The 16,421-nt window shown below is 56.0% G+C and overlaps 6 protein-coding genes across 6 annotated transcripts; 3 read left to right on the top strand and 3 right to left on the bottom strand.

Moving 5' to 3' along the window:
• Nucleotides 1-1,026: 1,026 nt before the first annotated feature.
• On the bottom strand, nucleotides 1,027-3,677 carry BCV69DRAFT_301483 (hypothetical protein; the record flags this gene model as incomplete). The annotated part of the gene is made up of 2 exons (XM_025494568.1): nucleotides 1,027-1,684; nucleotides 1,765-3,677. The coding sequence occupies 2 exons, from the start codon at nucleotides 3,675-3,677 to the stop codon at nucleotides 1,027-1,029; spliced, it is 2,571 nt and encodes an 856-aa protein (XP_025345512.1).
• A 312-nt stretch (nucleotides 3,678-3,989) lies between these two features.
• BCV69DRAFT_285317 (hypothetical protein) lies at nucleotides 3,990-5,186 on the top strand. Its single transcript, XM_025493347.1, has one exon. The coding sequence runs from the start codon at nucleotides 4,179-4,181 to the stop codon at nucleotides 5,001-5,003; it is 825 nt and encodes a 274-aa protein (XP_025345511.1). The 5' UTR covers nucleotides 3,990-4,178; the 3' UTR covers nucleotides 5,004-5,186.
• A 93-nt stretch (nucleotides 5,187-5,279) lies between these two features.
• Nucleotides 5,280-6,315, top strand: BCV69DRAFT_285316 (U6 snRNA-associated Sm-like protein LSm7). The gene is made up of 3 exons (XM_025493346.1): nucleotides 5,280-5,668; nucleotides 5,781-5,961; nucleotides 6,057-6,315. The coding sequence occupies exons 1-3, from the start codon at nucleotides 5,425-5,427 to the stop codon at nucleotides 6,076-6,078; spliced, it is 447 nt and encodes a 148-aa protein (XP_025345510.1). The 5' UTR covers nucleotides 5,280-5,424; the 3' UTR covers nucleotides 6,079-6,315.
• BCV69DRAFT_285314 (vacuolar protein sorting-associated protein 26) lies at nucleotides 6,192-7,823 on the bottom strand. Its single transcript, XM_025493345.1, has 6 exons — nucleotides 7,406-7,823; nucleotides 6,989-7,322; nucleotides 6,794-6,900; nucleotides 6,625-6,693; nucleotides 6,400-6,556; nucleotides 6,192-6,315 (listed from the first exon to the last, which is right to left on the bottom strand). Exons 1-6 carry the CDS (start codon nucleotides 7,647-7,649, stop codon nucleotides 6,297-6,299), a joined length of 930 nt encoding a protein of 309 aa, XP_025345509.1. The 5' UTR covers nucleotides 7,650-7,823; the 3' UTR covers nucleotides 6,192-6,296.
• Nucleotides 7,824-8,162: 339 nt separating this feature from the next.
• On the top strand, nucleotides 8,163-14,618 carry BCV69DRAFT_263791 (hypothetical protein). The gene has a single exon (XM_025490743.1). It carries the CDS (start codon nucleotides 8,268-8,270, stop codon nucleotides 14,376-14,378), a length of 6,111 nt encoding a protein of 2,036 aa, XP_025345508.1. The 5' UTR covers nucleotides 8,163-8,267; the 3' UTR covers nucleotides 14,379-14,618.
• Nucleotides 14,494-15,621, bottom strand: BCV69DRAFT_301478 (hypothetical protein; the record flags this gene model as incomplete). The annotated part of the gene is made up of 2 exons (XM_025494567.1): nucleotides 14,494-15,296; nucleotides 15,402-15,621. The coding sequence occupies 2 exons, from the start codon at nucleotides 15,619-15,621 to the stop codon at nucleotides 14,494-14,496; spliced, it is 1,023 nt and encodes a 340-aa protein (XP_025345507.1).
• Nucleotides 15,622-16,421: the final 800 nt, after the last annotated feature.

Here is a 16,421-nt window from a genome sequence, read left to right as displayed (position 1 = left end):
CAACTTGAAGAATGTTGCAGATACTGGGCAGACTCCAAGTCGTTCACATACCGGTGGCTAGATTTCACGATGTGCATCAACTGCCTTCTCATTGCGCGGAGGCTGTTGACCGCGAGCTCGATCATCTGAGATCGCGTGCAGGCGCTGGGTGTCTCGCACAGCACCTTTGCAGCCTTAGGCTGGTCTCTCTGCAGATCATAGGCGACAATAAGCGACAACTATTTGGTAGATGGCACCTCGTGAGCGGATGTCAAAGGTCGGTGAGAGGGTGTGCGGGTCGTAACGACCACCGGATGATAGCTATCTCCAAGAATCTGCACTTTCGGCAAAGCCATGGCAGCGCCATGGGCTGCTTGATTCTTCATTGCTACCAGAAGCCCGATATGCGACGTAGCCTCACATATGATGCAAGGAAAGGCCATGTGCATGATGGTTGACGAAGGGAAAGAATGGACGCCATGCTGAGCATTGAGCTCTTCAAGTATTTCATTGGTCAGAGAAGGCGTCTGACGGAGGGTCAGATCGGAGCCACTATCTTGGACGGCGAGCCCAGAGTCGAATTTTGGCGTTGTGGCCCAGACTGACAGTGGCGCATGCGTCAGATCTCATGTCGGCTGGTCAGATGTTTCGCACACTGTAGCGACCCGAGGTAGAGAGTTTCAAGCTCGGCAAGTCTTATACGAGGCCAACCATGTCGGAGCATCAACGTCGGACGGGAAGCAGTGGATTGGGTCTACAGGACCTTGCGGGACAAGAGTGACGTCTACCTGGCTCAGTGTCTCGCAGGGCACTGACACCCCGCTCGACCTCCACTGTCAGCGACCAGACCCCGTGTTTTGACCAAGCAAAGAGTGAGAGCGAAGAAATACTAGACCGCGTCCCGCAATCAGTGCGTCAGACATCGTCTCACACCATGTCTACACCCGATGGCGAGCGTTGCTGGCATGCAGCTCACGAGGCTGGAGGTCATCAACGCCAGTTGACCCCAATTGACAGATCGCTCGACTTCAAATGCATGCATTATCACTACGACGAATTCATACTCTCAATGAACTCCTCAAGGGAGACCGCCATGCTGGCATCAGAAGCTGCGCAAGCGACGGCATTGACTGCAGCGCTCTTGTTCCCTTCCTTGCCCTTCGCGTGAAGAGATGGTGCCGGCGATTGTGTGCTGATGGTTTCGAAGCGATGTTTCATGAAGCGCTGGTGCGGAGATGGGGCCCCTTGCTCGGGGGCCAGATTGGAACCTGGTGCCCCAGTGCTCCATACCGGGTATTGCGAAGTGGCCTCGGCAGCAAAGTCCTGCTGTCCCGCTCCTACCAGCGTTCGATTGCTATCGTCCGAATCAGAAGTGCTGAGCTGAAGGAATCTGGCCACATCATCGTGCTCGCTGCAGCCCTCCACGGAGAAGGGTGAATGCGATGCAGCTGTTGCTACCCCGCCTATGGATAGCACCTGAGATCTGACGGCAGCAATCTTCTCCACGATGAAGGCATGTATCTGCGGAGTATCCTGAGCAGAATCCACAGTGCTGACTCCAAAGGCTATCTCCTCTGTGCAGAAGAGGACTTCTTCATTTGTCATTCCCTTGATGGGTCCAGACTGCATACTTGCCTCACTCTCGGTCGACAGTGTATTCAGGACCTTGTCACAGGCCCACAAGGCGTAGCTTGCACTCGCATTACTGTACAGCGAGGGTGGGAGCGAGATCAGTCTGAGCCGGTCCAAATGGCCCGATCGTAAGCTGCAGACCCGACGACTTACCGCGTAACGACTGGACAGCCTCGCAAGAGACCTACTTCTCCAGCTCTTCTGCTCAGGCTGGCAACTGTTGAGAGACTGCGGAAAGCGGCCTCCTCGAAAATCATATGAGCGGCGGTGAGGTCAGTCCCTACCTCGTCTTCTCTCAGACCAAAATCGGTCACCGCCGTGGCGGCGGCAAGAATCTGAGAATGGAAGAGAAGGTTGAGAAAGACAACACGCAAGGTAGTAAATAGCTGATAATCTACCGGTCTGACAGCTTTGCCCTTTGCCCAATCTTCAGGGATGAGCCGATCAATGTTGAGGATGTCCGGTATTCCAGCATACCACTTTTGCCACCCGTAGAGAGCCCTGAGAGCGCCATTGCAAGGGACGCCGAGTCCTTGAGAGCGCACAGAGACGAACAAAGGCGCGTGCTCTCGAACTGAGAAAAAGAAACGAGAGTTGTGCTGCGCCAAAGCCGCCTCAATGTACGAGTGCTCCTTATCGCTAGGCCATTGCATGCGAGCATGGAGTCCATCGGAGGAGAATTCGCCATCGCGTGAAGGGCGTCGAGGAAGGATCACTTCGTGATCGTGGCAGTCATTCGGGAAGAAGGTTGGCTTCCTCATACCCATAGACTTGAAGCCGTCCTGTAAGAAGATACCGAAGAAGACGCGCCTGCGATACCACGCTTCGCTATCAGTCAAGAGCTCTGCCCCTCTTCCTGTCCGCCATCGTGCACCATTCGCCGGGGCTCGCACCTCCAATTTGGGTGCACGATTCAAACCGAGCTTCATGACCAACGAAGCAATCGCCTCGTCCGACATGGGTCTCTTCGTGTCAGAGGTGCCAGCCTGTGGTATACCTTCACCAGCATCTTGGAGGTCTAGTAAATTTGTCAGGTAGACTGCCACAAGGACCTCGATTGCGTCCAGATCATCCCTACGGTTCCAATTCTGCGCTGTAGTTTGCTTGACAAATCTGAGTAACAAGCGGTGTTGCAATTCGAATTTGTCGAGCGCCCCAATGTAGACGCCATCTTCGGACTCAATTTGAGCCACGCCAGTTGCTGCCAAGGCTAGTACTAGCTCAATCGATACTGGACGATCGCGGGGCTGCTTCCCCTCTGCTATGTCCCAAAACGCTTGGTAGCCCTTGGTGAATCGGACACCATCAATGGGTGCGGTAGGAGCTACCCACTTGAAAAAAGCATGTAGACTGGCGTCAAGAATGGGTCTTGTTAGGCCGGGTACGCCCAGAATGGAGTATGCATATCCGAGGCTCATATTTGACGGCCCGTCGATGGTCCGAATTCGGGCGGAAGTCTCTCTGACCGCCTTTGAATTTAGCTGGGGCAAGTAGAGTCGAGGCTGCTCCTGGTAAGGGGAGGTGACCGCGGCCTGTGACTTGAGCTGTTTGAGTCGGGCACCTAACCTTGGTTTCCCCTTGTGCTTATCCCGGTCTTTGACCACACAGGGTATACTATGACTGATGCAACTAGAGCAAGCGATATCTCCGCTGATATCAAGAGCTTGTCCTTGTAGACCTTGTTGCAGCTTGTCTTTGCGATCGCACTTGACCTTTCTTAGTGAACACGCGACACAGCTGCCTGCCTTTGCAGTGCTTTGCAACGGCCGATTTGAGGAAGCAGGGGCAGGTGCGAGTGACTCTGAGGCTTGCGCCACGCCCTGGAGTGCCGCCGCCGCGTTCCTCTGTGTCCGCATGGGATGGTCTTCAGAACGTTTGTCCTCGAGTAACGGAAGATGATCTTGACAGTCTCCAACCATCGAAGGTTGCGCCGAGTAAGCATCTGAAGACATGGTGCCTTGGGCAAAGAGACGGCTAAATTCGGCCTCAAAATGCTCGTCGAGGGCGAGGGCATCTTCGGCAAAATCTAGGGCAAAGGCCCTGTGTGTGTCATGGGTGCCATCCATGAGGCGAGGGACAGTAAGGGATGATGGAGATGGGATCTCACAGCGCGCGATGCTAGGCAGAGGAGGAGCAGGCGAGTGCGGAAGTGGTGCTCTGCCCTCGCCCCGCAATGGCGTGGTGGGTGGCCCCGGCGCAATCAGACTGCAGCTCCGCCGGCGCCGCGCCCGATGCCGATTGCGACGCCGAATAAGCCGCCGAAGAGTCGCCCGAGAGCCGGCGAAGCGAAGCACAGGCGGACGACGGGGAGAGATCCGAGTAGCGGACCGAATAGCACACCTGCGCCCTCGCGTACGCGGCACAAGTCACCTTCTACCTAGCGGGAGAGTCATGGTCCAAGAATAGTCGTACGAGTGCCACAATGGTGGAGACGAAGATTATATATAGGGCGTGGCCATCGTAATGGTGAGTGACTGCCCCGCAACAATCCACGACAGAGCATCACAAGCCATACGACTACCACACCAACTCACTCCACTCGCCTCACCCCTTGCCTTCTTCTCAACATGGCCAGCGCCTCCGTCATCATCGCCATTGTCTTTATACCCATCTATTTGATCCTCGCCCTCTTCTCGCTTGCACTCGCAGTTCGGGATGGCTTCAAGCGCGAGGCAGGCTTCTTGCCCCTCTTGATCTTCTCCGTGGTACGTTGCGTAGGCAACATTCTCATGGTCTACGTCTATTACGCCAAGTCAACGTCTTCAGGACTGTACATTGCCGCCTATCTCCTTCAAGGCCTTGGCTACAGCTTCTTGGTCGTCTCTGGTCTCAGCTTGCTCATACGACTAGTCTCTCCAGCCCACGAGTCCCACGAGTCCCACGGTGCCTCGGGCCTCCTTGGATCTGGCTTCGCTAGGCCTGTCCGACTTCTGCAAACAGCCAGCCTGGTCGGCCTAATCGTCCTCATTGTCGGCTACACACAATCTCCGCTGTTCGACAATCTTTCGGCCTCTGAAATGGCAGGCACGAGCTCAGCAGGAGGGTACAGCACCGAGGTCAAAGCAGGAGACGTCATCTTCATCGTCGTGACGGTTGGTTTCATCCTCCTCAACCTGGTTCAGATGTTCTCGCTCGGAGAAGGCAAAAGCATCAAGCTCTCTTGCGTGCTCCTCTTGGCATCGGCCTTTATGTTGGCGAGTGCCATCTACTCGACAATCACCGCCTTCTCGTCCAACCCATTGGGCGTAAATGTGTGGATCAAGCTCGTATTCCTTCAAATCTCTCAGGCCCTTGCCGCCTTCGTCCTACTCTTCTTCGGCTTGATCATGAGGAGAAACCCTCCAACAACTTCGGAGAGCGATAAGAATGCTCCTGCGCCCTATGCGGCATAGAAGGGGAAATCTGGCCCAAGGATGGTGAAGCAGGTGCAAGAATGGACGGTCCGGGACAGTGATCGACAGGACGCTTCTGCGCTCAAGGTGATTCGCCAGCGCTTCTCACATAGAGTACTACATCAGCTTGTGTTGCCATGTTTTGTAAATATCTCTTGTAAATATCTCCTTCAAGCGTGTGCAAGCGAAGCGTGGTGGACTGTGTGCGCGCGCGTCTGCCTGCCTTGGCCTCGTCCTGGCTTCCTTTCCGATGAGAGATCGGATAGACTAGGCCCCACTCACTCCCAAGTGCTACTGCCCGCTCCAGTCCTTCTCATCCATCACTCGTACTCGCAGTTCCATCCTCTACAGCAACTACCACGTTCCGCCCACCCATTCAACGCTAGACCTAATTCCTACTTGTCTCTCTCCGACGAATAGCATGTCAGAACGTGGAGGACGCGGCGGGTCCTCTCGAGGCGGACCGCGGGGAGGAGGCGGAGGTAGGGGAAACCACTCGAATGCTCGCGGAGGTAGCAGAGGAGGCGGCGGCGGTGGAGCAGGAGGCAGGGGAGGCGGAGCATCCGGTGGTGGACAACAGCAAGAGAGGAAGAAAGAGGTGATCCTCGACTTGGCCAAGTTCGTTGATAAGAAGATCCGAGTCAAGTTCCAGGGTGGAAGGGAAGGTGAGTGCAGGCGCTGTGGTGGTAGAGCGCTCCGACTCCAGCTGGGAGCGTTGCGCCCTTCTCTTCCCATCTCGCTTACATGCGCTATCTTCGCTGTTCCTTTGAAATGCAGTGCAAGGCGTACTGAAGGGCTACGACCAGCTGATGAACCTGGTCATGGACGAGGTGACAGAGTATCTCCCCTCGGACGGGTCAGGCTCTGAGCAAAAGACGAGGCAACTGGGTTTGGCTGTGTTGAGAGGGACGGCAGTGACTATCATCAACCCAGCTGATGGGTTTGAGCAGATCGCAAAGTAAGTACTCAGACGCGGAGCGGAAAGGGGAGGTTTGGCATACTAAAAGGATGCGAGCTGACGATGATCTCCTTTCTTCGTCCTTGCCGTTGCAGTCCATTCGTCAGCGCAGAGTGATCGGGGCATTGTCAGTGGAGCAAAAGAGGGTCGTCACAGATACACAATACATCAGCCATTACAGGTCAGAAATTGGTCACCATCAGATGAGCTCGGGTAACTCCTCCGTTGCCAAAGAGCGACGAGAGTAACAATGACAGGGTTAATAAGCGCAGAAGGCTCACACAGGCAGGCTGTCCGATGATAGGGATCGAAGCAACGCACTGGCTAGTGCGGCCTCAGTTCTCGGGTATCCGGCTGGTGAGGTTGGAGAAGCAGGGCCATTGGTCAGGGACTCTGTTCTCAGACGCCTGCGACTGACCTTGCATACCTAATACTCACTACACAGTGATCTCCTGCTGCTTGAAGTACCTACGGTTCTCCTCATCGATGAGAACCAGGTTGAGATAGTAGCGAGTCGAGAATCTCTTGGCCACATCTCTGAAGGTCGGAGTGAGGTCAAAGCCACCTAGGAACAGCCGGATAGGAATAGTCTCGCCTGGGGGTGATGCGGTACAGATGTCAGGAGAGGCTGACACAGGCACCATTGACTACTTCTCGACTCACCTCTGACGGGAGCTCCGTCCATGATCTCGAACTTCGTAATCGTTTCGCTTTCGTTGTACTGATTGGGCGCTGAGAGGAGCGAAGGCAGACGAGGACGATGGCTTCAGTCGCAGGTACCGAGGAGAGATGTCCTCATTGCTCTGTTCTGCTGGTCTTCAGCGCTACTCACGGCTGCCCGTCGTCTCTCTCCTGATGATGCTAAGCTCCATATGCTTGACCTTGATTCTGACCAGCAGAAAGTAGATTTTACCGACGATGACATCCTTGAGATGATATCTGATGGCAAGCATGTATGACATAGGCAGTATTAGTAGCAGTTCGCATGCGATCAAGGGGTCAAACTTAGCGAGCTGCTGCAACTCACTTGCTTTTGTTGTACTCGAACTCGATGTGCAGACAGTCCTCGATCCCCACTTCCATCTTGATTGCATTGTTCGCCTCTGGTGCGATCCTGTAACTTTGTACAAAGAGCTCCTTTTCCTTTAGAATATCACCTCCGCTCGCCATTCTCCGATTCAACGTCACCCTGAGGAAGTACCGTAGGCGTACATTGATACCATGGTAGGACTCGTACGGCTTCTCGACGTTTGGGAAGGAGAAGGGGATGACGAGGGAGGGAGCGTTGGAAGGTGTTGCTGGTGCCAGGGAGCGAGAGAGGGAGAGGAAGGGGTGATGGTGATTGCGGTCGTAGAAGAGCTCTGTGAGGGAGACGTGAGCAAGTCAGCAGGGTGAGCAACAGCAGCTCACCGTAGAAGAATGTACAGTCTCAGAGCCTACTCACCGATGCTGCCGACAAACTCGATCCTGAGTCCATCGTGAGCCCACTTCTTGCCGTCCCTACTCCTAATCACCACTTCACCCTGTACCGTCTCACCATCAAAGTAGACTGTGCACATTTCCCTCCTGTCCTTGTCCACCTTGACTTCAATCTGCTTCCTACTCTGATCTGCTGGCACCGTGCCATCTAGAAGGCGGACGTCTACATCTAGGGACGAGGTGAGCAGTGGGGAGAGCCAGGAGGCCATCTCGTGAAGAGGCGGGGATACGCCCCAAGGCAAGGCCGAGGTGGAGAGACGCGGTCAGAGGCAATGCTCAGCGGCAAGGAGAGGAGTATGGGAGGACTAGTGGCGGTGGCGATGGTGATTAAATGACAATGCTGTTGTACGAAGAGCTGGAAGAAGTGGCAGGAGTGATGGTAGCCTGCGTCAGTGAGGATGGCGGCTCCCGACCAACACCTTCATGGGCCGGTGCGCGCCTGGTGGCCCCCCCGCCCTCCACCGCACAGCCACCACCGCCTGGGAAGAGCGCCCTGACGCGAATGGTATGCCAATTGTAGGCGGAGAGTTGCAATTTGAGTGATGACGATGACTGAGATGCACCATCATTAATGTTCTGCTGTTCACCAGGCTCTCGCTTTCTTACCTCGTACCTCGTCGTCTCCGCAAGGCAGACTGCTACCTGACCTGCCTCTGGGGGAGGACGAGGAATCTTGTGTCCAGTTCCGTGTGCGGACACGCGAGGTGCAACACATCCGTGCATCATTCCCTGTGTCATTTCTTCTTGCACCCGCCAAACACCTCGACGATACTGTCGCCCCCCACGCCACCTTCACCACCCATTCTTGTCCGTTGACACCTCGAGAGATGGGGGACGATGTGGAGCGTATGCAAGCAGCCTCTGGCCCTTCGACGCAATACTCGCCCTCCTATCATCTCGCTGCCCTGGCCTCCGCTGCTGCAGACTCACGCGTTGGCCACGACAATGATGGCGACGATGACGATGACGATGAGCTGCTCAATCACATCGTTGGAGGCTCTTCCTCCGAGTCGACTGTCTTGAGGCACCTGAGGTCTAATTTGGCACGACCAACAGACTTGTACGATGAGGCTAGGCCTGGCAGAACAGTCACACAGGAAGCAGAGGGGCCTACCGAGCTGGCTTGGCAGGGCAAGAGATTGGTATGGAGTAGAGGCTGCCAGGTCATCAGAAGCTACTCTTACCCAGAAGCCGTGGTACACGCCTGCTGGTCATGGCTTGACAAGTACGGACCGAGATTGCCTTCGACCTCGACTTCACGCTCAGGAATCAGCAATCCTCGCAGGCGGCAGAGCTCCGGCGACTCTCACGAGCTCTTCTCTCCTTCGCAGCGGGCCTTTGTCGCAGAGCTCAACGGCGGAGCCGCAGAAGAAGCTCGTCGCTTCCCTCCTCGACAGCAAGGCATCGAACGTGCGCTGATTGCCGTCTTGCAGACGGCAATCATCGTATACTATCCGCGCCTGGGCGAAGAATACAGCATACCAAAAGGCTTCAAGCTACAGCGGGCTCTCCCTACCTCTCTGGGAGTTCTACTTCAGCGTACAGCGGGGGAAGAAGACTGGAGACGTTGGCGCAATCCAGATGCATCGGTGAGCAGCGATCGGCGCGAAGCTCGTCTGCCAACGCTCTTTTATCTTGAGCACCACTTCTCAGAAGTGATACCCATCGCACTGGTTGAGAAGCTCTTGTGGCCCAAGGACGGCTCAGCGGCAGCCTACGGCGTAGCTCAGGACTACCGCAATGTAGATGAGCACATCATCTTTGCCTCGTCTTCCCTGTCCAGAAGCTCGCCGACGAAGCAACAGTATTCGATCGTCGTTACTTCCGACGTCAGGACGAGCAAGTTGCGATTATACGCTTTCTCGGCCGCGTGTGAGGGATGGAAAGGTCCACTTCCGTCCAACTTGACTGCTGAGCAATCTGAGCAAGGCAAGACTGAAGAGACCGACCGCGAAGTGCGTCGCCCGACGAGCAATGGAAGGCCTTCTATGTTGCGACATGATAGCTGGACTGCGAGAGGCCCATCAGCGGCCTTGCCACGTCGCTCCACAAGACTCTCTAGCGCATCCACGCCTGCACGAGAGCAGTTGTCTACTCGGCAGACTCCAATGACTCGCCGCAGGAGCTCCAAATTCCCTTCTGCCGCCGACAAGAGCAATCTCAACATGGCTCGAATTGATGAATCGTTCACCGGTCCTGCTTATGCCATCAGTGCGGCAGCCGGTCCTTTGGCATCCGTACCAGCTCAATCAGAACGAATAGACGATGCAGCTGAAGCTGAGGAGATGGGCCAAATTGTGGAAGGGCTGGCAGGGAGAAGCAGTAAAGGCTCTGCAGCGACTGCAGAGAACAGCAGAGCTGGCGAAAGTCGCCGGATCTCGGGCAGTGTCGTCAAACAGAAGCGCAACAGCCAGATGGCCCGCACGCCATACGTTCCACGGACTCACACACGCGTCACAAGTGCCTCGTTGTCTAGACGAAGATCATCGAAAAGCGCACCTCTGGAAGGCGATGTCGACCATCAGTCTATGTACGGACTCGCTAGTGCAAAGTCTCTGGTACCCGACGACTGCGAGATGGGACATCTTCGAGAGGGCAAGGCGTACCCCTTCGACGATGAAGCTGGCCTGGACGACCCCTTCGCCAGAAGACCAGCTTTGCAACTTCTTACAGTCATCGCCGATGTGTTCATGACCCACCCTTCGGATGCCAACGTGTTCATCACATCTTCTCGAGACGACACCTCTACCCTGCTCTATATAAGCACTCCGAAGCAGCTGCTATGTAGGAAAGTCGATTTCATAGCTTCAGGCGATGTCTCGTACCTTGTATGCTCGGAACCTGCCAACCCAGTATCGGACCCATCCCTGAGAGCGGTTTCGATCGCTGCTACTGGGTCTCAGCAGAAAGACACGCTGATACTAGACGGCGAAGGTCATCTTCAGCTTCAAGTCGGCTCGAGTAACAGTCTCCAGACGATACCGCTTCACTTTGACGAGCGAACTCGTCGGATCATGCACTGGGTCTCCGAACAATCTGCTCCACGAACTCAGTTGCTTCACCTATTCCGCGACCCATCACGAAGCGACGTAGTCTGTCTTGTCTGCGAAGGCGGTCAGACTTTCGAAGCTCACCTTGACTTCGCTCCCGCCGATCCCACTGTTCGAGCTGTACTGACCGCTCTCGAAATTGCAGTAGGGAATGGCCTTCTCTACCGTCGAGCATGGATCTGCCGCATGCATGGCGCCACGCAGCTGTCAGAGTGGGATGCCCTTACAGAGCTGTTTTTACAGACTGATCTGGACAACTTGGGTCTAGCAGGACAAAAGGCGGCAGCGTGGACGAGTCTACTGGCTGAAGAGGGTGACGCCTGTATCGCCCTCCCTCCAACAGCTTCAGGTGCCCGCACAGTTCGTTCGAGATGCAACGTCTCGCCTAGTCATACTTCTGCGGTCTTGTCAACTCTCAACGCTGTGGCACAAGACCTACGTCTCGACGTTGCCTTGGCCCCTACCTCCAGTACCCAGCTGGGCACCCTGATCTTCCATCTGGCTGTCTGCCACGGAGCCACCTTACTGGCAGATTATTGGGGAAGCTTTATTCCACCTGCTCACCTTGAAAGGTCAGGTCATGAGCTCAATTTGACCATCACACCCTCATTCCAACCGAAAGATGTCTTGGAACAGACCTTGATGGCCGTCTGTGGGCGCTTCGCGAACAAACAAGCTTTCCTGCAGTCGTTCTGCCCGGACGGCAGCCACCTGTCCTCTGCTCGCTTCCTGCCGCGTATCGCCAAGCTCTTTGATACACTGACAGAGAGAGCTTTGAGCTCGCATGACGGGGTAGGTACCGCTCGTTGGCTCACCCACATCTCTATGGGACTGAGTGCTTTACCATGGTGCCTCACCGCCGTACTTCGTCACAAGCTTCGCACGATCTGCCAAGACCCGCCAACAGGCCTCTCGCCGGCAGCATATCGCCTCATGGGTCGACAGGACCTCGCCAATTTGAGCTCAGATCCCGGACATGAGCAGCACGCCTATTATGCAGCCGAAAGCCTTAGATCACTTCCAACCACTGTCAAGCTCGATCCTCTTTCTGCGATGATCTTTCCGGCCGACAGGAGGCTCCAGGACGTTGCAGAGATGCTCGTCACCAGCCGGCCGACGGTCATCCGAGCACCCGTGCGTGCGGACAAGACTGACGCAGAGAATCGAGAAAGTGGTATCATCCGACTTTCCAACGTTGCGGAACGCATCAAAGCGACGCAAATCGGTCGCGGCATGTTCTTGCTGCTCACAAAGCGCTTTGATGCTACACAGAAGTGGTTCACCCCTCGCATCAACCTGCGCATTCACCTGAAACCAGCCCAGTCCTATGGATTTGCCGAGCCTCGCAATGATTCGGTAGAGCTCGAGTGGCCCGACTTCCACAATGGGGCTGCATCGGCTCTGGAGATGGTCGTCGATCAAGGTAAAGTGGATTCGACTTGGTACTTTTCTCAGAGTCAGGGAGAGAGGAGCGCTCGGCATGCTGGGCTCCTGCTCGGCTTGGGACTGGCAGGAAGATTTGCAACCATCGGACAGGTTCACACATACCGCTACCTAGGCGATCGACACAATCTGACGTCTATTGGACTCTTACTCGGGCTATCAGCGACTTTTGTTGCGCAGGGCGATCCGGACGTCAGAGCCTTGCTGGCCTGCCACGTCAAAGCGTTCCTCCCACCACAATCCGCCAACTTGGCGCATTCGACGCTAGTCCAGTCCGCCGCTCTCCTCGGTACAGGGCTCCTCTTCCTAGGAGCGGACGTGAGCCACATCGCGGAGGCTCTGTGCGATCAGATCGGCGCTCAGGTCATTGAGACGACGGACGCTCAGACCTTTTGTCGGGAGGCGTATTCCCTCTCTGCAGCTCTCGGTCTGGGACTTGTCATGCTCGGACGTGGGCGCAGGCAAGGTATGAAGGCTGCAAGGGACCGCCGCATTCTGTCCAAGTTGGAACGACTTATTGTGGGGCCAGTGGAAGAGCTATTCGGGGAGACCCTGGGAGATCCTACTTGGCGCGTCGATCTAAGAATTACTGCATCCCCTGCTGCTATCGCCTATGCGCTGCTCTTCCTCAGGAGCAATGACGAAGTCGCAGCCAGCAAGATACCGCTGCCGTCCAGCCCTGCAGAGCTCGACAAGCATCGCCCAGACGTGCTACTCATCCATTCGCTCGCTCGCAATCTGATCATGTGGAACACTATGACGCCATCTCAAGACTGGTTGCACTCAGTAGTGCCCCAATTCCTCCGAGGAACGTCGAAGCAGACGAAGCCGTCGTGGTACACTCTTGCTCTCATCAACATTGAGAGCGGTGCACTCTTTGCTCTCAGTCTGAAGTATGCAGGCTCGGCAGACTCAGCCACAAAGAAGCTCCTTCTCGAGAAGTATCACGAATGGACCCGTATCGCCAAAAGTCTTGCCAAGTCCGACTACGAGGACCGCATTCTACAGGCGGCAGCTCAAGCTTCTGCAGCCGTTGCTGCGACTGGTCTGTCCATCGTCTTGGCCGGCACAGGTGACATTGATTTGTTGAAGCTACTCCGCTTCAATCATGGCTTCTCCACAGCACACGAGCCTTATGGTCATCATATGGCAACTCACATGGCCTTGGGTGTGCTATTCCTCGGCGGTGGACGTTTCACCTTCGGCAATTCAGATGCTGCCGTTGCTGCTCTACTGATCGCCTTCTACCCGCGCATGCCGACCAAAGCTACAGACAACCGTGCACACCTGCAGGCGTATCGGCACATGTGGATGTTAGCTGTCGAGCCGAGGCTGGTGACAACACGAGAGGTGGACTCGGCCGAGGTTGCGCAGGTGCCGATTACCATCACAAGGAAAGACGGCTCGACGTACCAAGCCACGACCCCGCACCAGCTTCCTCACCTCGATCGCATCAAAGCCATCTCTGTCAATTCGGACAGATACTGGAGCTCTCAAATCCTTCTCGACAAAGCCTCAGATCAGTCTGCGATCTTGAAGAAAGCTAGCAGCTTCTCCGTCAAGAGAAAGGCGGGGCATTTGAGCCATGCAGTCGACCCTCAGGGCCAGCGTAGCATCATGAATGCCTCTCTAGCGAAAGAGTCCGATCAGGTCGGTGTGGAAGTGGCGGGGGTATTCACTTCGCCATCAAATGTGCTGTCGCAGATGGCAGAGGGCTCGGCCATCAGTCGCGAGCTCGCGAGGCTGCTTCGACTTCTACCGCACCAGCAGGACGCGAAGGGGCTGTCCAAGTATCTCCCAGAGGCTCTGGTGGCCTGTCTGCAGCGGGGCCATCAGAACGATTTGCCGCTGTACCTCTCGTTGTATCAGTGCTATAGTGCGACCAACCTCAGAGACGTCCGACCTACGGACTTGCAAGACTGCCTCTGGCTAGCTCGCTTTGCTTCACAAGCGGTCTCCACAAACGCTGCACAGGCAGACGACACGGGCAACATCTTGCCCAAGTCTCTGCTCTTGACTGCTCGCCAAAGTCTGCAGAGGCTCGCGCGTGCCAGCGTGGTGCAAGGCGAAGTCCAGGCTAGTCTGATCAGCTACTTGTGCAGTGCTGAGGACGTCTCGCTGTACGACATCTGCTCGAAGGACCTAGCGCTGCTGCATGAAGTGCACAACGCCCTGTGCATCCTGTCCCCTCTGTCTCTGGGAAATCTGCGAGAGCTGGTCAGGCTCATGCGCGCTCTGTTTGCCTCGCTCGTCCAACGCGGTCAGGGTCTGTCAGAGTCGGCCGGCGGCGGTAGTGACGATATGGACGCTGCTTTCGAGGTGGTAAAGTCCGTTGGACAAAGCGCGGTCAGCGAGATGCTGCAGAAGAGGTATGGGAGCTGGGTGAAAGACGCAGAGTGGGCAGAGGTGGACGAGGTGCTGTTGAGGCTGGTGGTCTTGACCTGAACAAAGGAATTGCCCAAGGTGAGGGGGTGTCAGGGGCAGATGTTCAGAGCAATGTCCCCGACGGGGCGATGTGGTACAACAAATGACATTCCGGAGCGGTGACAGGGAGAGACGACTATGATACAAATGCAAGTATTGCCAATGCTAGGAAACCGAGACCAATGAGTGAAGCGGGTGCTACAAGGTGCTCTTCTGGCGCACTGTTGGCGTAGATGGCAGCTGACGAATGGGTCGCCGCCGACGATGAAGAAGAGGGAGACGACGTAGAGGTATCCTGAGCGCGTTCCTGGACCTCATAAGAATTGTACGTTTCGCCCGCAGGCGTGAGACTGCCATTGAGGTAGATCAAGTCTGCCTGCGTGGCAGTGTTCTGCGCTACCCTCGAGATCATCGAGTATCTCGCGATTTCCTCGGTCGTCTTATTGTTGAAGTAGTCGATCATATACTCGACGAAGGGCGCGCCGCTCTCTTCAGGCGTGTAGGTGTTGAATTCGGTCACCCAGACGGGCGTGTGGCCAAGCTCGAGGAAATTGTCAATGAGCGCCGAGACTCCCCAACGGTTCGAGGCGTAGGGGTGGAAGGCGTAGGCATCAAAGATGCAACCGTCGCAAGCGGCTAGGAAGTCTGCTAGCCAGCTAGGGCCCTGCCCCGCAGCGCCTGAGCTGGACACGGCTGGAGCGACGAGTTTGAGGCTGTCAGAGCGCAGGGGTGCAATGTGAGTCTTCCAGAGCTGGGCAGCGTACGTGGCATTGATGTTGCTTCCGCCCACGTCGGTGCTCATGTCTGGCTCGTTGAAGCCCATGAGCCAGGAGGCGTCCTTGACCGTCTGGTAGGAGGTGAGGTATTGCAGGTCTGCCTCGGTACGCACCATGGGCACGAACTCCATGGAGCCGATGGGTCCACCCGTGGGCTCGTAGACTGGGCGTGCGTAAAAGTGGGGAAAAAGAGGGGCCCGCAGAGAAGACAAGAAATCAGTACAATAGGTCATGTTCTCTTCTGGCAGTGCCTCAGTATTCCACTCACGCTCCCAATTGTACACCCACGACGAGCCATCAAAGGTCAATGCTGACGTGTTGGAGAACCAGGGCCAAGCAATCCCGCGTGCAGGTTCCGCGCTCGCTGCAGATACTGTGCCAGCCATCAGAATCGATACAGCCAAAAGGGAACTAGCAGCCGTGCGCGCTGTGAGCGAGAGAGTAGCGCGAGCCCGAGACGACGACGACGGCGACGATGAGAAAGGCATCTCGGAGGAGGTGGAAGGAGAAGCAGGGAGTAGAGCAGGGTCCTGGCAGATGGTAGATGAAGAGTGGCGGACAGACAGACAGATCGAGAGACTTCTGACCGCCCAGACCTCTCGTTGCTCCCCTCTTATAGGACAGCAAGAATGGGACACGGACACGGTGAATACCGTCAGCTTCAGGCCGGCCAAAGGGTGCTGTCTTCTGAAAAGGTAAGAGAGAAGTGGCTCCACCTTTGAGCCCGCATCCTCACTGTCACCCTCACTCTGCCCATCCGCTGTTACCTTGCATCCCTCTGTTTGTTTGTGAATGTGTACTTGTCCACCTTTATTCATCAGTCTCACCGAAGCACCGAAGCACCCAAGGAGCAAAAGCCGCGTGCTGTCAAGTGGCTTTGCTCCCTTGCAACCAATAATTAATTTACGCAACGCAGCACCCTCACGCGCCCCACGTCTTGGCTCTTGACTTGCGCCAGGATGGGTTGACATGCGGGGCGGGGCGCCCATTGAACTCACGCCCGCCGCACTCACGCCCACACTCTGTACCACACCACCGGGCCGCCGTGAGGGCCCAAGCTTTCGAGGGTTGGACTGCCAAGCCACGCTCACGACTCGCAAGCATTCGAGCAATGTAAAAGACAATGGGGAAGCAGATCCTCCGACGCCGACGCCTCATTATGGACGTCGTTCATTACTTCTATCCCTCTTCCGCGGCTGCCCCCTTCTCCCATCAACCACGCCATACGGACTTTGTGAGGATACCACTGCACGGGTACAGACTGACAGCTCGACTGCCGCTGCACGAG

This window comes from Pseudomicrostroma glucosiphilum (genome assembly GCF_003144135.1).
Source record: "Pseudomicrostroma glucosiphilum strain MCA 4718 unplaced genomic scaffold BCV69scaffold_17, whole genome shotgun sequence".
Taxonomy (NCBI): domain Eukaryota; kingdom Fungi; phylum Basidiomycota; class Exobasidiomycetes; order Microstromatales; family Microstromataceae; genus Microstroma; species Microstroma glucosiphilum.
This window is presented reverse-complemented; position numbering and strand designations above follow the sequence as displayed.

What these genes read in the sequence shown, in the direction of transcription:
- BCV69DRAFT_285317 (XM_025493347.1), top strand. Translation starts at nt 4,179, where the DNA reads ATGGCCAGCGCCTCCGTCATCATCGCCATTGTCTTTATACCCATCTAT.
- BCV69DRAFT_285314 (XM_025493345.1), bottom strand. Translation starts at nt 7,649, where the DNA reads ATGGCCTCCTGGCTCTCCCCACTGCTCACCTCGTCCCTAGATGTAGAC. An exon ending in CGAGTTTGTCGGCAGCATCG is followed by an intron (nt 7,323 to 7,405) that starts GTGAGTAGGCTC and finishes TCTCCCTCACAG; the next exon opens with AGCTCTTCTACGACCGCAAT. An exon ending in GGACGGAGCTCCCGTCAGAG is followed by an intron (nt 6,557 to 6,624) that starts GTGAGTCGAGAA and finishes CATCACCCCCAG; the next exon opens with GCGAGACTATTCCTATCCGG.
- BCV69DRAFT_263791 (XM_025490743.1), top strand. Translation starts at nt 8,268, where the DNA reads ATGGGGGACGATGTGGAGCGTATGCAAGCAGCCTCTGGCCCTTCGACG.
- BCV69DRAFT_285316 (XM_025493346.1), top strand. Translation starts at nt 5,425, where the DNA reads ATGTCAGAACGTGGAGGACGCGGCGGGTCCTCTCGAGGCGGACCGCGG. An exon ending in GTTCCAGGGTGGAAGGGAAG is followed by an intron (nt 5,669 to 5,780) that starts GTGAGTGCAGGC and finishes TTTGAAATGCAG; the next exon opens with TGCAAGGCGTACTGAAGGGC. An exon ending in GGGTTTGAGCAGATCGCAAA is followed by an intron (nt 5,962 to 6,056) that starts GTAAGTACTCAG and finishes TTGCCGTTGCAG; the next exon opens with TCCATTCGTCAGCGCAGAGT.